The sequence below is a fragment of the Spermophilus citellus genome (assembly GCF_964194105.1).
Source record: "Spermophilus citellus genome assembly, chromosome: 9".
Classification (NCBI taxonomy): domain Eukaryota; kingdom Metazoa; phylum Chordata; class Mammalia; order Rodentia; family Sciuridae; genus Spermophilus; species Spermophilus citellus.
This window is the reverse complement of record NC_138191.1, coordinates 43,081,194-43,105,009: the sequence shown is the minus strand read 5'-3', so window position 1 is coordinate 43,105,009 and position 23,816 is coordinate 43,081,194. Positions and strand designations below refer to the sequence as shown.

Below are 23,816 nucleotides of genomic sequence, written 5' to 3'. Positions count from 1 at the left end.
TGACAAATAATATTGTAACACCATCCTTCCAAGGACCCAGTTCACTAGGATAGATGAAAATGATCACAAGACAAAAGCATTATTCCCTTCATCTCTGATTCCTGGCTTTGACATGTTTTTCTACTCTGATTTTAAGGTATTTAAGTTATATTTTTTAAATTTTCATTTCTTTGGACAAATAAGTCAATCAGATTTATCAGAGGGAATAGGATGTTTGTCCCCTAATTAGTAAAATCATACTTTATCTCCTATTCCTAATATTTGGCTTCCCTGTTTGCCTCATCATACTATGTATTTGTTATAATAAAAATATAGTGCCCTACTTTTATGCCTAACAAAGCCACAGTAATTATACTCCAGGACCGAAAAGTTTATTTTTTCTTACAAGACAGCTAGCACATTATGTGTTTCATAAAAGCAAGAGAAGTCATCAAAATAATAAATGTTTTAAATAATTACTAGTTATTTTGAAAAGCAGATATTCACATGAGATTCTGGATAAATACTTTAGATATTTAAGGAAACTGTTTTTCAAACAAATCAATGTGCAAGAAACAGCAAAGTTTCAAAATCATTATTTTTATAAATTCAGGCACATTTAATTATGCTTTTAGGGCAATACAAGTCCATTACAGAAAATATAGATAAGCAAAATTAAAAATACTTCTGACATATGCCCTTCCAGAATAAAAAATACAAAAATAAATAAAAATGGGATATTTTTAAAAATCCACTTTCATATAACAACATAAAATGGATGTCGATATAGGAAGATAATCATGTATTGAAGAGCAAATTAGGAGGAGTTAAAGAACTATCCAGCCTACAGATCACTTCTGAACAAAATCTAGGCCCATTTCTGAGAAAGAGTGTGTAAAGTGCTCTCCCTGGGGCCACTGTGCTTGATATCTAGGGACTGGGCTGCCTGGCCAGTGTTGAGCACTCCTGTAGGGTATGCTCTCTCCCTTAGCATATGAAGACGAGCTGGACATCAAAAAATGGAAGCAACAGGGGCAGAAATACAGACTCAGAGTCCCATGTTGAATGTAGACTGAAATAAGGAGCCCTGAGGAAATAAGGTCCAAAACAAAATCCATTCCATCTCCATGCAGCCTGGCTGTGTTGCTACTGAAACTGCTGTTCTTCATTCCCTAATGTCACTTCTACTAGGTCTTAACTGACTGATGTGATTTAAGAATGTAGTATTAGAAACAGAAAAATTCCCAAGCAACACATTTCTGTGTTTCTATGTTTACCAACTGCAAGATGCTCTACTGCAAGGAGATGGCATAATTTATTTAACCAACTTCTAAGTTTTTAATGAATTACCAAACCTTCAATACACATCCTTGTATACATATCATTATATACTTGTCTGATTAATCCTTAAACTCTTAAAAGTTGTGAGTTATCTTTATGGTCTACTTTACAGGAAAAAAATGTATTACCATTATATTTATATATTTTACTTACTTAAGCTTTGTATTTGTCCATGTATAGAAATGTTGAAGGAGTTTTAAAAGAACATGAACCATACCAGAGACAGTCACCACAGTGAACTGAAAACAACATTTAGTGTGTCTTATTCAACTCTACAAACAAGTTCTTACTTCCTCAAAAAAATTTCAAATGTGTATTTGGCCCCTATAAAGGTGTTTTACAATCTTTTCATACATAATCATGACAATGAACAGCATGTGACATATGAACCACATACCTGATTCCTGTGGCCAGTGCTGTGGGTGTTCGAGAAAGTCGCGATAAAGTTTCTATAACCTGAGAAAAAGAGGAAAATGTTAACTGAACCTATATTTCTGCATATATAAGATAAACCATAGTTTTCCAATCTTTTACAATGGTAAAAGAAATTTAAACTTGCAGAGGCCAAAAAGTACTGAGTGGGGAGAGTCATGATTGGGAAGTATAAGATCCTGGATTATATGTACACAGCATAATTTTGAATTCCACCTTTATGTGTATGTGTAAAGCATCAATCAAAAAATAAATAGACAAGTGAAAGTAAGATCAGTAGAGTAGATGGAGGAGAACTGGGGTAGGGACAAGGGAATGGAAAGGCAGGGGGAATGTTGATTGTAATGGAGAAAATCAAATTCCATGCATGCATGATTTCATAAAAATGAACCCAACTGCTATGTATAACTATAATTCCCTGATTTTTTTTAATCCTGGATTATACTTTGTTCCTTTTTTTTTTTTTTTTTTTGACTTTACAAGTTAAAGCAGATTACTAACCCATCTGAGTTGCCATTTCCTTGTCAGTAAAACAAAGAAATTGACTGGGTGACTCCAAATGTCTGATAGCTCTGCTTCTCCAAACCCTAAGGGATCACATAAAGCTGTGTTCTCCGTCATGATAACCACTAGTCACATGAGGTTAATGAATTAACTTAAAGTTTTTAAAAATTCAATTTCTTGTTTTTGCTAGTCATATTTTAAAGTGCTCAGCAGCCACAGAGGCTGCTGTACTGGACTCACACTTATTTCCCATCATCACAGAAAAGCGGTTCAAAGGGTGGACACCTGAGTCAGACCTGTGAGTTCAAACCCTCCAGTGCCCACTTATTAGCAGATAGCTTTGGACAAATCATCAACTTCTCTAGGCTTTCAAATCTTCTTCTCTATAATGCCTCTAATAATAATTAATGATCATTAGACTTTTTAAGGATTAAATAACACATGCAGAATATTTAAATAGTAGCAATTCTTTATAATCACCAACTTTAAGAAAATTGCCTTATTCTGTTTTCAGAGAAAAAAAATTGTTCTAAATTAACCGATTATCTATTTCAAAGATTACTTATGAAGATCTTCAGTATCTAAACCTAAGTGTGCCCTGCTACAGTTTCAGCATTAGTGCTCAGTAATTTTACCCACCTTTCAATCTTTTATAACTAAGATCATCTATCATCTTATTCAAAACACTCAGGAAGCCAATGACCTAATATGTATTTCTCTCATAGTCTTCTTTTTCTGATAATAGATAACATTTATCCTGACTCTCAAAATTAAACAAAATAAAACTTACAGTGGTTATACCATATGGCCCATTCAGAATGGATAAGGGGTGGTAAAAGAAAAAACAAACTGTCCAAGTTGAAGTAATCAAATTTCTCACTTCAACAGCAAAATGTAAGTCTGCAGTCCTCTGCAGAAACCTTTCAAAGGTATTGGTGACACAAGAACTCACCTCCAACCTGCATCAGGAGGCAGTAGGTTGTGGTGATTAGAAATGCATGGCTCTGGAGTAAGAACACCTGGAGCCCTGGTTACCAATTTCACCTAAGCTCAACTTTACTCTGTAAAATTCAAATAATAACTATTAACTACCTAATGGAGTGACTGAAAGAATCAAATTAAATAATACTCATCAAATGCTTCACTCAATAAATGTGAACTTTTATTATTACATAAAATAAAATTATTGTACAGAAATTAAATCTATTTACATGGTGACTATAGATAATAACATATTCTAAAAAAAGGGAAGAAATTTTAAATGTTCACATCATGAAAAAATAAAAACTATGTGAGGTGATATAGCCCTAATTCAGCCATTCCACCATGCATACGCATTTCAAAACATGTGCTACAGGACAAATACATATAATTTTATCAGTATAAAATAATTTTTAAAAAAATTTTTAAGTTTATTAATACAAGACAGAAGGGAGCATAACTCTTTAGGATGGTTCTTATAGGTTAAACGGAACAAGGGACATGGTGACAAGATGAGCATGTAACAGTGTAACCATAACCTCCTGCTACGACCTTGAGAGGTAGGGGAGAAAAAGAAAAGGGAAAAAGAAAATTTAATTGAAAGATTTCAATTTTTTTCTGGTTAACTGTGTACTAAGGCAAGATAATCACTTAGCTAAAACCTGATATTGATTAGTTCCCAATAAAAGTAAAAAAAAAAAAAAAATTCAACAAGTCTGTAAACTCAGAAGCTCACAAATGAATAAATGCTAACAACTTTATCAAAGTGAACTGATTCAAATAATTATTTGCTAAAATTCCAAAATTATGCAATTATTGAGTGAAAAGTCTAGCTTTTGGAAAGTTCTGAAATGATCTGTGGAATAGTATTTAGATCCCTGAATTAACTATATTACTGAATTTAAGCATGTGCTTTTAGTCTACTGTAGAAATGTCAAAGTTATAGGGTAAAATCTGCCTCTAATTCCATTACACACTTTGGTCTAGCACTGTCACTACTAAATAACAACAAAATTCCAGGAATAGCAGTACTATTGCTATGCATTTTATTGTTTATTTTAATAGCAATGTATTTTATATGTAATGTAATAAGTTCCTTTGTCTTCTATAATAATAATATGTTTACAAAATAAGAATGCATTTCCTGCCTTTTTTCCACCAACAAGATCAACTACAACCTGTCCCTTCACACACACACCCTGGAAAAAAGATAGCTTGAATTTCATATTAATGTCCACCAGAGGGAGCCAAAAGACAGTCTATTAGTTTAACCCTGCCTTGAACATGTTCTAAGCAAAAACTTTTCTGAAAATTAACAAGCTAAAACCAACTCCCCATTATTTATTTAACAAGGACTATTCGTCACCATTCAGTAATAGAAAACTATCAAAGACACATTTGGGGGTAGGGGCTGGAAGGATGGTATGCAGTGCATCTTCAAGTGAGTCTGGAGAACCACCAGTCAGTTCTATTGTCTATCCTTTCACACATAAAGTCCATCCATTAACTCTAAGTTTAGCCAAAGCAAACAAGGACGGTTTAGTCAGTACTGTGTTTTTAGAACAATGAGTACTCTATAAAGGCAGAGTGCATCTGGATTTGGAATAGACACATATACAAATTAATGCCAGATTCTCAAAACTTCTCGGTGGAGACTGACTTGCCATTTCAAATATCCATTCAAAAATGTTTACAAGAGAAAACATCCTCAAGTAGACTAAAAAGATGATTGTCCTTACAATGTGCTAATTTCTAAATTATTTATCTCAAAATAATAGAAAACTAAATAGAAATTTCCTTTCCCAGAAAGGAAGGTAAGTTAGTAAGAATGTTTGCAAGTTAAAAGACTAGCAATCAATTATACTAAATCTACATCATGTGTTTTCTTTCTTTACTTATGTCCAACCCTTGGTGGGCAAGAAGAGTGGCATTTATAAAGAAATGAAGATCATCTGGGCATAATGTCAATAATAGCCATTGCAGGAGAAAGGTGGAGGGGGTGAGCAAGGCTTCTTGTGCTGGATTTACAAGTGTGTGTTGGGGGATGAAATTCTAGAAGCAGTAAAGGGTCTTTGAGAAAGTTTAGCAACAGATCACAGGGTCTCACTTGGATTTTGGAAAGATCACTCAGCAGAGTGAAGGACAGACTGGGAAAGGAGGATAGAGGCAGAAGCAGGACAGGAGACACCTAGGGCATTTCCTTAACTGTCCACAGGAGAAATAAGAAGGGTGAACCAAGATGACAGTAGTAGAGACAGACAAGAGGTGGAGATGAGAGACATCCTCAGGAAGGGTGGCCGGAGCCCCACAAAGGCTGAAGAAGGATGTAGAGCCTTCAGCCACCTTAGCAAACTGTTGAAGCCCTGGGAGAGGTAGACCCAAGGGGTTTCCCATCCTCTCCTCTTCCCTGTGGGAGGCTGTTGGGTACATCCTGAGCTCAGCAAGGCTCTCCGGTCCTCCAGGAAGCCTTCTCTCAGCCTCTTCCAGCCCCAGCCTGGGTCTTTGGTGTCTCCATAGGACCCTGGATATAATCACCTTATTTAAAGTAATAGTTGACTTTTTTTAAATATTTGAAAAGAACACATGCTTGTTTTGTCAAATTGAAATAATGTTAGTATATAAAAGCTGCCCTCCCCTCATTTGAAGGAAACTATAGCTAAGAATCTGTGTGACTTGTAGAGAATTTTGGTCTTTTCCTTTTCTCTTTTATTATTCTTTAAAGTAATGGGTTCTTGTTGTACAGATTTTTCTACTGCAGGCTTTTGTCACTAAAAATAAATCACAATCATGTCAGTATGTATAGATCTACTTTATTCATTTTAATGCTGTGTAACACTCCAGTGTAAGCAAATAATGATTTTGCCATTCTCCTGCCAATGAGCTTTTTCAACGTGTTGCTACAAAACCTGCAATTACCATCCCTGCCAAATATCTTTTCAGCTGTGGGCAGGCATTGCTATAGGAAAAATTCTTAAATAGGAAGACGGGGACAAAAGGCATGAGTAGGGCTCTCCGTGATGTTTTCTTGAACTTAGATACCCCTGAAGAGCATACAAGAACATAACAAGGCATTCCGGTCATCCCTTTATTTGTCTGTCTTTCCCACAATGAAAACTACCTTCAGGTACAGGAATGAAACTGCCTCTCCCGTGCTGTGTTCCCATCACCTAGTTCACAGCCAGGCTCAGAACAACAACTTCACACAAAAATACGTTGCTTTAAAAAAAAAATGAATGAATGACACTTGCCTTGCAAAGGAGTTGTGAGACTAAGGGACAATATGTCAAGATGTGTAAAGGGCTTTAGGCTGGCACAAGTGGGAAATGAATGAAGAATCAATGAATCATTGAAGAAGAAACCCACCAGGAAAATTAAATATAGGAACGAGTGGCCTATCTCCTCAAGCCTAGGGCCAACACACACGCTAGTGCCCACTTCAAACTTTTTCTCTCGGATGATGACTTTTATTTTGTTTGAGCTCTATTTTTACCATCCTGTTAGTTTTAAAACTACTAAATAAAACAATGTGCTGAAGAGGCTGCCCATTTTTACCTACACTCTTTATGAGACTTCTGATGAATTTTCCCACTCTGCCTAGTGAGGCACCTTAGTGCCATTGATATTGTGACTTGTATCTTAAGCCATCCACAGAGCAGCAGTAGGTGATAGCTACATGTAGGGGCCTGAGTGAAGGAAACCACCCTCAGAAAGTTACCAGAAGGATCCCTGGGGGATACACCAACACGCAGATCTACCAAAAAAGTTAACTCACATGGATGTGCCTCCTTGGGCTTTCCATGCTGAAGCTTTACCTCTAAACCTACATCCTGATCCAAAAGGAAGGCTGAACAGGAGCTGGCTCCCTGGGCTTTCCTGAGGAAGACATCTTCATGGGGAGCTGGGCTCTGAAAGGGCAATCAGATGATTGCAGCCTGGAGCCCAAGTGCAAAGCCAGCCTCCTGATCCCAGGAGGGGTCCACAGCATCACAGCACCACAGTATAAAGTGCCATCTGGCAGCTGAGGCTTCAGTCCTGCGTGCAGCACCATGGGTTTCTGCAAGCTCAGAGCAAATGCCCCGGGAAGTGGAGAAAAACCTAGCACCCAGAAGAGGTAACTGGGAGGGTGGGCCTGAGAGTCCTGTAGACCAGGTTAGCTGCAACCCAGAGACCTCGTGTTACCCAGGAACCCCAGACGCCAGATTCTCTGACAAATGGGGCCCAATTCTAAACCCGACCAGATGGTGAGTTTCAGATTAACAATATATTTCACCTAAGTCTCCCAGGAAATGAAAAGAACTCATTATCTTAATTTTCTTTGCCATTCTAATTTCACACAGTAAATTATCCCCATTAGGATACACTGCAGCTTAGTGTCGCTTCCAACCACACATCTCCAGGACTTCAGCTGGCTATTGCTTGGAACCACAGGATGCTGTTGGAAAATGTCCCCGGCACCTTGTCTGTGAGCAAAGCACAGCAGTCCAGGCAGATAAAAAGAACAAAGCTGCATTTCTGTATCAAGATGATAAACCAGAGGTAATGAATTTCCATTGTTCACAACAGTAGGGTATCCATATAGTTTAAATGGATCTAAACTATAGTCTGTGCTGAATGTAATATCATAAACATAAAGATTATTCCATTTTTTATTTTCAAAATTAAAACTACAGAGAACACAAACCCCCTTTAGGAAAGGCACATGCTCTGGTTAGGTGTGCAGGTGTGGGGTTAGGTTTTCCTGGGTTTACATCCCTGCTCAGCCTCTTACAGATTGGATAAGCATGAAATTCATTATGTCTTAGTTCCCTCACCTGTGAAATTACGCAACAATATCACACAACCTATCAATATTAACAATATAACAATGTCAACAAGCTATCAAACAAGTTTACTGTGAAGGTTAATCTATGCCTACAACCCATAGAAGAACATCCTGTACTGCTACCATTGTTTCCTAAGTAAATAACAGCCATCATGGTTGTTGTTATCGGCATCATCAGTAAAATTTGGTCTTTACAAAGCACTTCAGACAAGAAAATGGGAGGCCCACCTCACAGAGACTTGAAAGAACTCTAAGAGTAGACAAGAACATAGGGGTGGGCTCAGAGAAACTTTGACACCCATCCTCCCATCCTCTCCATCACCCCCATACATCACTGCCCCAAATAAACAAAAAAATTGATTTCACTAGAGTATGTTTGTCATTTAATTACAATGTCAATGTTTAATTGCAATGTTCAAGGACACAGCCCCAGTGACCTAATTTCCTCCCTCTAGGTCCCACCACCTTCCAATAGCACTAAAGGCTGCAGACCAATCCTTTACCACATGGGCCGTTGGAGGGACATTCTAGAGCCAAACTATAGCACCAGACAATTCCTTTAGTAAATCCCATATGCCCCCCCACACCAACTCTACCCTGTACAGCAATCTAGAGCCACCAAATTTTATTCAGTGGTTCTTAATGATTTTGAATCCCAGGGACCTCTGGAAGCCATTCTCATTCAATATCCCCTTCTGCCTACTAAAAAAAAAAAAAAAAAAAAAAAAAAAAACCCACAAGTCCTCCAAAACCAACAAGCTCCCCTGAAGTCAGAATAGGCAGTAGCAGAGTTAATGCCAGCTCTTCACCATGCTCCACATCTCCTGCATTTATACAGTAAACATCTACAGAACACTCACTAGGCACTAGATACACCAGATCAAGATGCTGCAAGCTGAGAGAAGCCAAGAGAAGATGCCATATTCCCTGCTCTCAAAAAGCCCCCAGTCCATTAGAAAAGCACACAGGGTAGACAGATGCAAGTGAACTCAGATAGTGTGACAAGGTACATGGCAGCCCACAGGCGATACCAAGGTCAGCTGGGTCCTTGGACAGAGGAATTTAGGGAGGTCCTAAAATTCCTTGAGAAGAGGTGACCCTGGGATGCACAGAAGGGCATCTGGGATTTTTCCAGACACTTTTTTGTCACAGGTTAACAGAGGCTTTGTGGGTGAAAATTAGCCCCTCTCCCCAATCATCAAAGCATATCCAGGGAGGACATGCATTCTAAGAAGAGTCATTGGCACCTTATTCTCTGGGAAGCTTTGTGTAGTTGCCAATTCCTAAATTATATATTTCTTATTTGGTTAAGAGTGGAATTGTCTACACTGGGAAGTTGAAGTTGGTGTGGCGTGTGGCCAGGTGCGAGCAGCTTGCTGCAGGTCGTTTCTCAGTTCTCAACTTGAGGTGCCTGTGCCCACCCAGGCAGAAACAAGCTTTGCCAGCTTAACGGGCTCCCTACTGCCAGAGCTGAAGGCCGATGACTGATCCCAGGTGTATCTCAGGTTATTCTAATTTCTGATGAGGGGTTTTGCTTTTTAAGAATTCCAGTTAAGCCATAGAGCCACGCTTTGGTGAAGAAGGAACCCCAGACCAGGGTGATTCCCCATGTGGGCACTGGGTCGGGCCTCTGTCCAGATCATTAGGCAGCAGTGTGGCAGGGCGTGTGGGCAGACCTCTATCCGGATCTCTGGCCAACCTTGTGCCTAATAGAAGAAAGAGTAGGCCCAAATCTCCATCATGTGGGATTAGGCCCCAACTTCCTTAATAAGACTCCTATAATGTAAGAATTAAAACCAAGAATCAATAAATGGGATCAATAAAGCTTCTTCTCAGCAAAAGGAATAATCAGTGAGGTGAATAGAGAACCTACAGAATGGGAGCGAATCTTTACCACAAGCACATCAGATAGAGCACTAATCTCTAGGATATATAAAACACTCAAAAACCTTAACGCAAAAATAAAAAGTAACCCAATCAATAAATGGGCCAAGGAACTGAACAGACACTTCTCAGAAGAGGATATACAATCAATCAACAAACATGAAAAAATGTTCAAGTCTCTACCAGTTAGAAAAATGCAAATCAAAACTACTCTAAGATTTCATCTCATTCAGTCAGAATGGCAGCGATCAAAAATACAGATAACAATAATTGTTGACGAGAATGTAGGAGAAAAAGCACACTCATACATTGCTGATGGGACTGAAGCCAATCTGGAAAGTAGTATGGAGATTGCTTGGACAACTGGGAATGGAACCATCATTTTATCCAGCTATCCCACTCCTTGGTTTATAACCCAAAGAACTTAAAAACAGCATACTACAGGGACACAACCATATCAATGTTTATAGCAACACAATTCACAATAGCTCAATTATGTTTCCTACTCAGATGCCCTTCAGTAGATGAATGGATAGGAAAACTTTGGTATATATACACAATGGAATACTATTCAGCACTAAAAGAGAATAAAATCATGGCATTTGCAGGTAAATGGATGGAGTTGGAAAATATAATGCTAAGTGAAGTTAGTCAATTCCAAAAAACCAAAGACCAAATGTTTTCTTTGATATGAGGATGCTGACTCATAATGGATATGGAGGAGGAGCATGGGAGGAATAGAGGAACTTTATATGGAACAAAAGCAAAGGAGGGAAAGGGAGGGGGCAAAGGGGTAGGAATGATGGTGATATGAGTTAGACATCATTACCCTAAGTATATGTATGAAGACACAAATGGTGTGAAAATACTTTGTGTACAATCAGTGACTTGAAAAATTGTGCTCTATATGTGTAATATGAAATGAATTACATTCTGCCACCGTGCATAACAAATTAGAATAAATAATAATAATAAAAAATTCCAGTTAATGGGGCCAGGTACAGTGGTGCACACCTATAACCCCAGCAACTCAGGAGGCCAAAGCAGGAAGCTCACAAGTTCAGGGACAGCCTCAGCAACTTAGTGAGACCCTGTCTGAAAAAATAAAAAGGCCGGGGGTGCACCTTAGTGGTGGAGCTCTTTTGCCTAATCCCTGGTACCAGAAAATGATTCCCTGTTAACAGAGGCACCTAGACTTGGAAATGAGGTCACAGGAAGCAGGGTGAAGAGGGCCAGCTCAGCCCATCAAGAGGAAGCATGGCACCAGACCTTGAGGGATGCCGTCAGACAACACCTTCTCCAGGCAGCCAGAGGCACAGAGAAACCGCAGGGCTGGAGTGCTGAGAGCAAACCCATGGTAAGAAGCCGTTTTAGAGACAATCCTGGAATGTGAACAGGCTGGACACTTGGTGGTATTAAGGAATTTGCTGTGATGACAATGGTATTAAGATGAATTCTGACATATATGGAAGAAATGACATGGTATCAGGGATTTGCCTTAAAGTCCTAATAAAAGGGGGAAGTGGCAAACCTGCTCCCCTCAAAAAAAGAGTGGCTTTGCACTTGTCCCATGAGGCATTTTCACAGCACAGCAGTCCAGCAGCCTTTGCCATCTTGGCCTCAGTATTCTGCCTCTGAAGAACCCAGAGAGAGCATCTTCCCTTTGACCTTGCTTCTCCTCCCTATTCCCAATGACCCCACAATCCCACTTCCTTCCTCCCCACAGCTAGACACTGGGAAAACTGTCTACAATCATGCTCTAGATCTAAACCCTATCAATCTATCCTTTTAAGCCTCTCTGGATCCAACTCCTTCCCTCTTCCTGTGCCTCTATTTAATCCAGACCATGTTTTTTGCCTGAAGTATTAGAATAGCTGCTAATTTATCTTCAGACCCCCAATTTCATTCCCTTCAAATTCATCCTGCATCTGGCTATCAGAAGCAGCACAGGATTTCCAAGCTGTCAGCCTAATCACGCCACCATTACCACCAACCCCACCTTAAAATTCTTAAATGGTAGCCCTCATGCAAAGAGCTCCAATTGCTTAAAAGCACACTCAAGGGTCTTCACAGTCTGCTTCCAGCCTCACTCTGCCTACCCCGCCACACCTGCCATGCCAGCCATCCCCAACCACGCTGCCCACTGTGCTCCACGGTGCACATAAATTACTGCATAAAATGCACATTAATATAATTTACAGAGGTAGATACAAAATTAAAACAAAAGACCAAATAGGGGAAAGAAAAAAAAAGTAAACTGGGACCAGTAATGCTAATTTTTTCTCACACCAAATGAGTGATTGTGAGAAACTTTTCTTCCAATATTTCAGCCATGCCCCTGGTCCAAATACCAAAGCAGTAGCTGTCTGGAAGCATAATTTCTAATAGAAATAAGCACTTGGGCTGGGGATGTGGCTCAGTGGTGGAATGCTTGCCTTGCAGGTGTGAAGCACTGGATTCAAGCCTCAGCACCACATAAAAAAATAAATAAACAAAGATATTGTGTGTCCATCTATGACCAAAAGAATATTTAGAAAAAAAAAAAAAGAAAGAAGCACTGCCCCACCTAAATTTAAGCTGGACTGTTTGAATGTGTTGATAAAGTCAGGAAATAATAAGGAATTCAATTGTTTGTTCACAACTGTAAAAGAAACACTTTAGTTTCAAAAATCTAATTGTATTTGCAAATTATCCCTTGCTTAGTAGACACATAGGCTACAATGATTATGTAGCACTTTTAACTCCTTCAATGCCAAGAACAGGAATTTAACTGCAGACTCTAAGTGAACAAGGGTTCTTCACTCAACCATTCAAGTGACTCTAACAGAGCAGCCCTATAATGAGCAGTCATCAGAAGCTCACCAGGAAGCAACTGTGGCTATTTTTTTTTTATTGATTGTTCAAAACATTACAGAACTCATGATATATCATCTTTCATACATTCGACTGTGGCTGTTATTCAACTCCAATTGGAAGAGCATGTCTTGTGTTCATGTCAGACCATGATCTTATGTGATCTGAAGTGGACTGAGAGGGTTCTACATGACTTATGGGACTTGGAAAACTTAATTAATGTTCAAAGATGGGCAAAGTCAACACATTTTCCTAACTCGGCTCCCTTTTGAAATCCTACAACTCACTGGCAAACGTGTCTGCTTCCTGAACTATGTTAGAATGAATGAATGAATGCTTCTCACAGTAGAGAAGCATCTGTCACTAATGAGCAGCCTGAAGATGCTCCATCTTCAGTCACAGCCTCAGGAATGCTCACAGAAAATAAAGAGCAAGTCCTCTGCATGTGATTCTCATATCTTATACCACCTAGCATAAATTAAAACTTTACCTACAGGAGTAGAATAAAATGACAGTCCTTAAAATCTCTCTTCTGGCTGGTTTGATAATACTGGTCATTTCATAATCTGCTTGAGAACACTCATTTTCATATGCATATGAACAATTAAAATGCAGGTAAATTAATTATGTTAGAAAAGTAGTTTCTAGACCGGAGCTAGTCAATAGAAATACATAAGCCTCGCATATAACTCGAAAATTCTAAAAAGCCTTGTTTGAAAAAAAAAATTAAAGGTGAAATTAATTTTCATATTATTTTATGTAATTCAACACATCTACAGATCATTCCAACATGTAATCAATATGAAAGCCAAAACATTTTAGATCAGGTTGTTTTTTTTAATCTGTTGAACATAGTATGTCTCTTCATTTATCTAGGTCTTCTTTAGTGAATTTTTAGTAATATCTTATACATTTTTCAGTATAGAGATCATGCACATGAAGTATTATATTTAGTATTATATTTAGTATTATATTTGGTGACATCCTGTTATAAATGTGATTCATTTTAAATTTTGTTTTCTCCTTGTTAATAGTTTACAAAGATATATTTGATTTTGTATATTGAGCATATATCCAATGACCTTTTTAAATTTACTTAATAAGTAAATTTATTTAACAAGTTTGTCAAATGTTATAATTTTTTTACATCAGTTTTTTTATAGTTAATTTACACGCATGATTTTGTAGATTAAGTTACAATGCATCTCAATTCAGACTAGCTGAATTTTGAGTGCTCATAGCCGTGTGTAGTTAATGAATGGCCAATAGACAGCACAGGTCTGCACAAAACCCTCCAGAGAAATCAGAGCATGGTGGGAAAGCAAGCATATCCACAGTGAGGAAAGGCCTGGGCCAATCCTTCATTCTACAAAAGCAGGGGCAGTTTCAGAAATGGTGTGACATCCCAAAGATCCCACAACTTGACATGGTCAAATCAGAGCAGACACTGACACTTCTAGATGCCCACCATCCTCCTCAGTAAAACCAGAGGAAGGTCCAACAGGTACTGAAAAGAAGGAGGTCTTCACATTTCTCACCATCTGTGAATGTCCCTTGATAAGTCCTATAGAGCCAGCAATCACCCAGGCAGACATGCCAGCTCAGCCCTGCAGACACTCATTGGACAAACTGGACAAGACCTTGGCCCCCCAGTGTGCTCACAGTCAAGCTGGGAGACGAGAGGATAATCACAAAAACACACATGCACAATTACTGATGATATGAGTTAAGGAGAAATGGCACAGAGTCCTGTAGGAGAGCATAAGATTCTAGGAAAGCTTCTCTGAGGAGGGGACACAGAAGTTGAGATCTGATTGCTAATGAGTGATCAGGTCTTCCCTTCCAGTGTTTTTCACAAAAAAAAGAAACATTAATATTTTTAAAAGAAACATTAATATTTTTCAGTGCCTGATAACACTTATGAATCCTTCCACTTGTTTCTAAGCATTCACCCCTTTTTGTTCTTTCTTCCAAACAGTGAAGGTCATTTAGTTCCAGAGATAATGATCTCACCAATGTTTGAGTCAGTCTGCACGGAATGGACTCCCAGATCCCTGTCTCCCGCTCAGGGCTTTCCCTCTGGCTTGGCTCCATTTTTCAAACTTGACAAGCTACAGTAACAATTTCCCAGGTACTAGCAAAGCAAGTTAGATTCAGATTGCATTTTAAAATTAGAATTTCATTTGCTAGGCCCACAAGTTTTTAAGGAAGCAGGAACATATTTCAGTTTGTTTTCTAGGAAAACTGTACTGCCAGTTCAACAGATTAAATTAAAGGGAGACAGCCGGTGGAGACCCGAAGAACAAATATTGCAATAATTTAGCTTGGGGGAAATACTCACCAGGCCTTATCTTCAGGAAATACACTATATGATGAAGCCTTGACAATGGAATTTTTAAAGCTTCCTTGGTAATTCTAATAAGCAGCAAGGGTTGAAAAATCACAGGCTTGAATAGAGGAGCACTATGAGTTCCTGAAGTCAAACAGAATCAGGGATTTTTTTCCTCCCATTCTTTAATTTAGCAATTAATTATTGAGTGCCTTTGATTGTCAGGCAGTAGGTTAAGTGGTCATTTTTATTTAAACACAAAACCTATATTTTCATTTTAAAATGAGAACCCTCTAAGGGTCAGAGAGATGGAATGATTTCTAGAAACATGACAATCAAATGACCTAACCAGACATGAGCCCAAGTCCTAACATCCCCATCTGCTAAGAGAAGTGCTGCTGCCAGTGTCTTTACACTGTACTATGTCACTTAACAACAGGGCTGCATCCTGAAAAATGCATTGTCAGGCGATTTTGCCATTGTGCAAACATCCTGGAGTGCATTTGTACAAACACAAGATGTATGCAAAAAGACTCTACTATTTACTAAAGCAGGACCACCCATTATGTAGTAGTGCAAATGCTTAAAACATCTTTATGAGTTAAGTTTGGTCTGTAGCATTTAAGTAAAAATTCATGTACAAAAATATGTCAAAAATTCCTAAGATCATCAGTTAATTCAAATTTCCATATCTTACTAACAAGGGCAAAGCATTTAGCTAGGGGAAATAATTTATATGTAAAATCTTGTAGTAGCAAATTGAAAATAAGAGAAGCAGTGAACACAACAGGACCCAGTGAAAAGAGAACAGTGCCCAAAGCCTAGAGCCCAGCAGTGAGTGCTGCTTCCTCTGGTACCTTTTAAACAGATGGTCAGGAAACGTATTATTCTGTATCTTGAATGGTTGTTTCTCTGTTGAGCAGTATAAATGATTACATGGATTTAAAATTAACCTTATCCAAACAAAAATTACAATGGTAAACAATCAAACACTGTTATATATTATACACAAGCATGTGCACACAGACATGCACATAACATCCACCTCTGTACTCAGCACTTTGCAGAAATTCTTAAACACTCTCAGACAACTTTATGCACACAATTATCCTCATTTTAAAGATAATCTTACTCTTCCTCAGTGTAGCTAAGAAATTTGCCATAGTCACAGGGCTTTAAGTACACAGAAAATCTGCACACAGGTAATCTGATCCAGATTATATAACTAAAACCATAAAAAAATCAAAATAGCCCATGATTAGTGCTATAAAAATTGAAGAGCCCGACATGTCAATAAGAGTTAAAAGACAGGGTACCAGTCCTCTATCCCTCTGTGTTAGCCAGATTTCCATTGCTGTGACCAAAATATCTGACAAGTACAATTTAGAGGAGGTAAAGTTTATTTCAGGCTCTGGGTTTTAGAGGTTCAGCCCATGGTCTGCCAACTCTATTGCTCTGGCCCTGAGGTAAAGAAGGACATCATGGTAGAAGGGCATGGTGCAGAAAAGCTAATCAAGTAACAGCAGCCAGGGAACAGAGGTGGGAAGGAGAGGGAGAGAGAAGGGAAGAGAGAGAAAAAAGGAAAGAGAAAAAAGGAGCCAGGGACAGATATAGTGCAAGACCACTCCCCCCAGTGACCACCTCCTCCAGCCCTGCCCACAAGCTTACAGTTCCCACTAAATAGTCCATCCAAATTATTAATCCATCACATGGATTAATCTACTGATGAGTGTATAGCCCTAATTACTGCCTAAAAGCTCCACCTCTGAACCTTGCTGCAATGATGATCAATTTTTCAAAATATGAGCTTTTCAGAGATCCAAATAGCAATACCTACTGTCAATTTTTTTATCTGTCCTAACTTCTCCCTTTCTAAATATTACATATGTTTATTTTCTGTCTTCCTGGACTAGACATTTAAGCTCCATGAGAGCAGGGAGTCTGATATCCTCATTCACAGTAGCATCCTGCAGTATCTGTAGCATCTAGAACATTGTATGGCACACAGATGCTTAATAGCTATATCTGACAAGGAACTGCCTGGTGGCATACACAATAGGAGCAAATACTTGGAGGTGAGGAGTATGAAATACGGTCCAAGAGGCAAGTTGGAAGCAGCCAGCTTTAAATGACAGACCAAGGACATCATTATTTATACTATGGGGAATCAAAACAGGTTTTTGAACTAGAGAATTAACTGTCCCAAAGTAACATATCAAAAACAACTAATCTGATGGCTGCACAAGATAGTTTAGAGGAAGGCTTGAGCCTAGGAGGAAGCTGTTTTAACCAAGTCCAGCTCTGAATTCATCAGGGAGTGAACTTGGGAAATGGTAAAGGAAATAGATGTTTGAGATCAATTCAATCTGTGCTCTCCTGGATGTACCTGATCCCAGGAAGTGGGTCCAGCTTCAGCAAACTCTAGGAAATCTGATCTGACTCTTGATAATTATGGTATAGAAGATGCTTTACGGAGAGGATTAAGTCCAAGCATTATTTAGAAATTTGATGCTCTTCCAGAGAGAAACAAAGATAGCTCTGCTGATGACTGGTTGAAATAGCGACCCAGAACTGTCAAGAATTGCCAGAAATACTTGTGGCCAGAGCATCTTACATCTGGGCTAACCTGAACCTGAGTCAGGCTAGAGTGACAAATCTGGGGCTGGCCTGAGCCTACTCTCAACTGAAGATTCTGAAATTATCTGTGGGTTATGTGTTGTGACACATATAGACCAGTACTAATAAAATAGGATTTTTATAGCAATTAGTGACTCAATTTTTTCCCTTCATCTTGCTTTTCCATTTTTTTTAGTCTTAGCTGAGGACCATGACAATCACAATCAGTTTTATACTTAACCTCAATATACTGTATTTAATCAGCTTTTTGAAATTGACTTGCATTTTGACTTAAGATAAAAAGCTGAAAATTAACTTTTATTATTTAATTCCCATTTTGATATCCCTCTTCTTTTCCATTCCAAGTCTTTGCAATTTTCCCTTTAGTGCTGACTTCTACTGAATTACGTGCATAGCAATTTCCAAAACAGCAGGACAATAGCTGTTGCTTTAAAACTCTGTCACCTGTGGCCTTTAAATCCTAAGGAGGATTTCTACCTTAAGAGCTCTGGAAGACTTCTTTTTCTGGATCTCAGATATTTTGCAATGCAAGGAACACTATTTAGTCATTAGACCCTCTGAATACATGTGGTTAATCCCGGATAATCTAAATTTCCCTTAGGGTATGAGTATTTACCAAGAACTGGCACAGAGAAAATAATCCTCTCAAAGGATGTAGAAAAGAAGCTCAGCCCTTATGGTGAAATGATACTAGCGAGCAGGAGTGCTCCACTCTGTTGCACTAAATTGGGGGGAAAAATTCCAGTGGGCACCCATTTTCTTAAATGACAAGATCGGGGTAGGGAGTCCCTATAGTCCAAAAGTCTTTCACCAGAGTTATCTGGGGGCCACCACTCTTCTTCAGGAGCTGCCCCTGAGTTCCTTTTCCCAGCATTCTCTGAAGACAGACTTCCAGGCCCATCACATCAGATACACATGCCTACTAGACAGTGCTTGACTACATCTGCCAGGACAACCTGCCCCTGACAAGCTTCAGGAAGAGACTCCTGAGTGAGAAATCACCTGCATACAGATGAAATTCTATGATAACTCATATCTGAATAATTTAGTAATTCTACAATCTACATCCTTTAAACTCTTACCATGAGGGCAATCTTGATGTATCCATGACGCTCTATAAGAATTCTTACAACACATAAGCAGTAAAATCCCTTCAACAGAGAGAACCAGAGTGGATCTACCTTATGCTGGCTTTTGTTCCAGTGGTGGTGGTCTAATAATATCATGTTTCTGTTGTGATACTATTATGATTCTCTTTTTTTTTAAGTATTCTCTGTCTTAAATATTCCTTCAAAAAGACTACTCTGCCAAAACACAGCCTATTGAAGAGGTTTTGGTATCTAGATGATCTTTAAAGGTTATTTCCTCCAGAAAACACCTGACAGCAAAAAGGACTAAGAGGAAAAGCCCTACAAAATATTTATATACAGGTTGAAATGTTCACATTAATTGTGGGATTTCAATACCATAGAAAGAGGAAATCTGAGGGGACACAAAGAGCCCAGGATAAGGCTGAATATTTGGACATTCTGGGTTGGAAGTTTCAAAGCAGATATTCTGACACCAGGTCAAAAGAGCTAAGCTTAATAAAAAAAGAAAAGAAAAGAAAGTAACAAGCTGGAAGATACTCCTGACCCCTTCAAAATCCCAATCCCCATATGGATCCTTGCTTCATTACTAATCCCATTCCTTAAAGTTTTAGTTCTCAGCGTTGAAGATGAGATAAAAGCTCAATAACGAGGTAAGTGGTTATTTTAACTAAAGAGAAAAGCCTGATGTTTTATTTCAGGCCACATAAAAAATTTCCTAGTATCAAAGTGGATCCTACAAAATGACTATGCCAATATGACTGCCCCAAAATGCCATATGATCAGTATAGTTTCTCATTCTAGATATGGCCCTGAACTGCTATAAGATAATGGCCATCCATGTAGGCTCTCTGAACCCTAGGCACTCATTTCTAAAATCAGTGGCTTTGTTTGTTGGATCTTGTATTAGTCCATTTTTTGTTGCTATAACAAAAATGCCTGAAGTTGGGTACTCACAAAGAAAAGAGCCAAGATGGGTATAAGTGGTATAGGTCTATAGCCCATGCTAAGCAGGAGGATGAGGCAAAAGGATTGCTTGAGCTCAGGAGTTCAAGACCAGTCTAGGCAATATAGCAATTCCCTTTCTTAGAAGGGAAAGGAAAAGAAAAATAGAAAAAGGGAGGGAGAGAGAGGGACAAAAAGAGGAAGATAAGAAGGGAGGGAGGAAGGAAAGAAAGGAGAAAGAGAAAGGAAAGAAAGGAGGGAGTGAGGGAGAGAAAGAGAAGGATAGAGAAAAAGGAAGAAGGGAATGAAAAAAGAAAATAAAGAAAAGGAAGTAGGAAGGGAGGGAAAGAGGAAAGGAGGGAGGGAGGAAAGGAGGGAGGGAGGGGACAGACTGGCAGGCAGCAGTTCTAATTTAATCCACACAGAAGGCATTGGGAATAGATTTTTTCAAGCACCAGCTTCACATTTCCTCTGAGGCCTGAGCCCTTTAAGAAGTGTATTCTGTCTGGGGGCTACATAAGGATCAAATGTTTGCTCTCATAGCACTTTTATTCACAGATACACTTTTTAAAAAAATGTCTCTAAAAATAAAAGAGAAAGAAAGACAAGACAGGACAGAGGAGGAGGAGGGGGAGGGGGAGGGGGAAAGAAGGGAAGCAGAGAGGAGAATTCACGCTCCCAGTTTTGGAGGCTTAACTTCCAAGATCAGGTGGCCCCATCTGTTCAGCCTCTGGTGAGGGCCCTCCTGGCTTCGAAACAGCATGGCAGAGAGCACAAAGCAAACAGCCATGTGCAGAAAAGGCCACGCATGCATGGTAGCCTCACACCCTCCATGAGACCAGCTTTCATCCTTCCAGGGGCTGCACCTCAACCCCTAATTACCTCCCACTAAATCCCACCTCTTACAGGTTCCCCCTCCTCAGAATCACCAGGCTGAGGACCGAGCCTCCAGCAAAAATCATATCCAAACCACGGTAGATCTGAGACTCCAAATCTACTCAACTAAACTGCCACAACTCCAGTTCCTAACAGTGAGCCAACAGCGGCACAATCTTGTCAGCTATTTTATCTTGTTTAGGAATCAGTTCTTTCATAAACAAGACATGAAGGAAGGGAGGAAAGGAGGAAGGTGGGGGAGGGTGGAAGGGGGGAGTCAAGGTGGTTGACTATCCATCATATTCATGTGCTGTAAATTGATGTGTAGGATTACAGATTCTACTTATAAGCTAATGGGAAGGCTCTATATTTTTTCCCACTAAAAGGTATGAATATTAAATTTCCTCAAAATATGATTGCCAAAATTTTCTGAGCATTGATCCCTTTAAAAAGTATAAGAATCTGGTTTTGACCTATATTTGCAAGAGAGCACCTTATATTCATAGGTATATATTTTTTAAAAAACGGTATCACAAAATAAAGTTTTGGGAATTATACCAGAATCAATAACTTTTGCAGTATTCTGACAAGTAGAATTCAAAAATATATATATCAGTAGTTTTGCTTGTTAAAATCAAAAATATTTACACAAATGTACAATGAGGACCTTATTTGTATTGTAAGTGCATACTGATTAAAATATTTTGCCATCAATGTATTTGAATTTTTAAACATTTTCCCTCTCAAAATATTAAATGGCTTCATTTAATCAAGTTTATATGCTTTGTGATGATGAAAAAAATAATTTTGAAAACTAATTTTGAAAACTAAGTATGACTTTGAGAGACAAGGATGATTGTCTTCAAATTACTAATGTGTGCAAGATACTACTCTTACTATGATTATTATTAGCTACCTTTCTTCAGTGCTGTGTGTTAGGAATTCGACATGCACCTATGAGATAGAAATTATGCCACTGTAACCCAGCAGGAAACTGAATGTCAGAGAAATGAAAGAAGTGGGCTAGATATGGGATTCAAACCCAAGCTATTTAAACTTGTTCCTAACACCAATGTATCTCTTAGTAATTCTCCATCTTGGAGAAGTTACTCTTACTATTTGTTTTCACTTCATCTTTCAATCAAATATTTACTGGGCATCTGCACATGCCATAAATCCCCCTAGGTATCAGGAATAAAAGCAGCATCAAGATGTAATCCCTTTCCTCAAGGAATTCCCAAAACTATACACAAACCACTACAATCAAAATAAGAGTTCTATAAACAAAATATTCACAGGACTCCAAAGAGCATAAACAAAGCAAGCCAAACCGGATCTCTGGACTAAGGGAGGCTTTCCAGTGAGTTAGATTGAAATAAAGTTTTAAGGATGATTAGCGATGAGGTATGCAGAACAGCAGAGAGTGGCCTCAAACAGCAGAGCCATAAAATAGCGCACAGCCATGAAATAACATCACCGCCTTTAGGTTGGGGTGAAAGTTAGTGGAAAATGAGAGAATAAAAATTCCAAATAAAAATTTTGTTTAAAATAGTTTTTTATTTTATATTTATCCAGTATCAATATCAGTGGGAGCCTTGTTAAAACACAGATTGCTGGGTGCCAGCTCCAGTTTCCAATTCAGTAGCACTTAAGAATTTGTATTTCTAGAATGTTCTGCCATGCCATGGATGCTGCTGGTCTAAGAACCACACTTTGAGAACCACTGATACAGAATGATAAGCCATGGAGAGATTACAACAACAACATGTTTTTAAAATTTATTCCCTTTTGGTCCTCTGCTTCCTCTAAATATTAATCTAGATAACATTTTATTTTTCAAAAAAATGAAGACTAAACACAAGTAATGAGAAGAGTCTTTTGGAAGGAAGACAGACCCACTAAGGAAAAATCTAAGGAGGCTGCATTTGTGACTCAATTGGTACATTTTTGAGCACTTACTCGAGGCCCACTTTCTAAAACTAGGCTGTTCTCCTGCCTGCTTACTGCTCTGCAGAGGAAGAACCCTGTGCAGGAAAAGGAAGGAATCTCAGACCTGACCACTGCCCCAGGTGGCCCGGCTCCCAGTCCTCCACTCCAGCCAGTTTCCCAACCCAGGGACTGCCTGTGCTTCCAATAAACAGGATGTTCAAAGGACATAAGATGCGCTATCAGCAATGAGGGCTGGGGAAGTGCAACTGCTATAGGATTTCACTTTTGTTTCTATTTTTTAACATTTCTATGTTGTTGGACACTTAAATAATAGGTACACATCATTTTTTATTCAGAAAAGGATTTTTAATGCAAAGATGCTTTTAGAATCCTAGGACAGATGGAAATCATTTTTAAACTTGTTCTTAATTGCTCTGTGGAGCCAGCCTTTGGTTGAAACAAAGTATTAGATGTTAAAAACTGAAAACAGAGTTGGCTGGGAGAAAATGGTAATGTGCAGCAGTGAGGGATATGAAGATTCCTTGAGCAATAGCAACTTTACCATCTACTGTTTAAGATAATCACAGTACTTTGAAGCAGTACTAGTAATTTATGTAAATTCTAAATTTTATTTTTAAGTTACATTATTTTATATATGTACCATAAGCAACAATGAAAAAAAATCAAATAAATGCGAGAAATTTCCCTATTCAAAATCAGTGTCTCATTTTCCTTTTCTGATTTTGGCATTCACCATCTGAAAGAAAAAAAGAAAGAAAGACACCAGCTTCTGTCAGATGAAAATTCACCTCAAATCCAAATTTGAAGTAACACAAAAATAATTTTCAAAGTTGTCTATTTAATTTCTCCATAATCAAATTCGTCAGAACTAAATGTAAACCAAGTTACTAAAAGAAAGTTGAAGGTTGTTGTCTTGCATACATATTGAATAATATGTAAATTAATGTGGTAACTTACTTTCTACCAATAATGATTTCTGCTGTCCTGCTACCTTGAGAGTAGGAATATCCTTTGAAATACCTGGCATAATTTCCCTTGCTGTGAAATCCCATATAACAAAGCACAGCAAACAACCCTAACACACGTTATATTCTTTTCCAAACGAGGGTCAGTCTAAGACTGTAAAGTAAACCTGACCCAACCACAAACGTAATAGCACATGGTAGATTTCTCCTCCAGCACTCACCTCCCAAAA

General features: G+C 38.6%; 1 protein-coding gene across 1 annotated transcript in view; it reads right to left on the bottom strand.

The window, feature by feature from the left end:
- Window positions 1-23,816, bottom strand: part of VAV3 (vav guanine nucleotide exchange factor 3) — a 365,289-nt gene that overhangs the window by 200,949 nt on the left and 140,524 nt on the right. Inside the window, exon 3 of the mRNA XM_081308329.1 lies at window positions 1,718-1,776. Coding sequence (XP_081164455.1) covers window positions 1,718-1,776 — 59 coding nt within the window. The remainder of the gene's footprint in view (window positions 1-1,717; window positions 1,777-23,816) is intronic.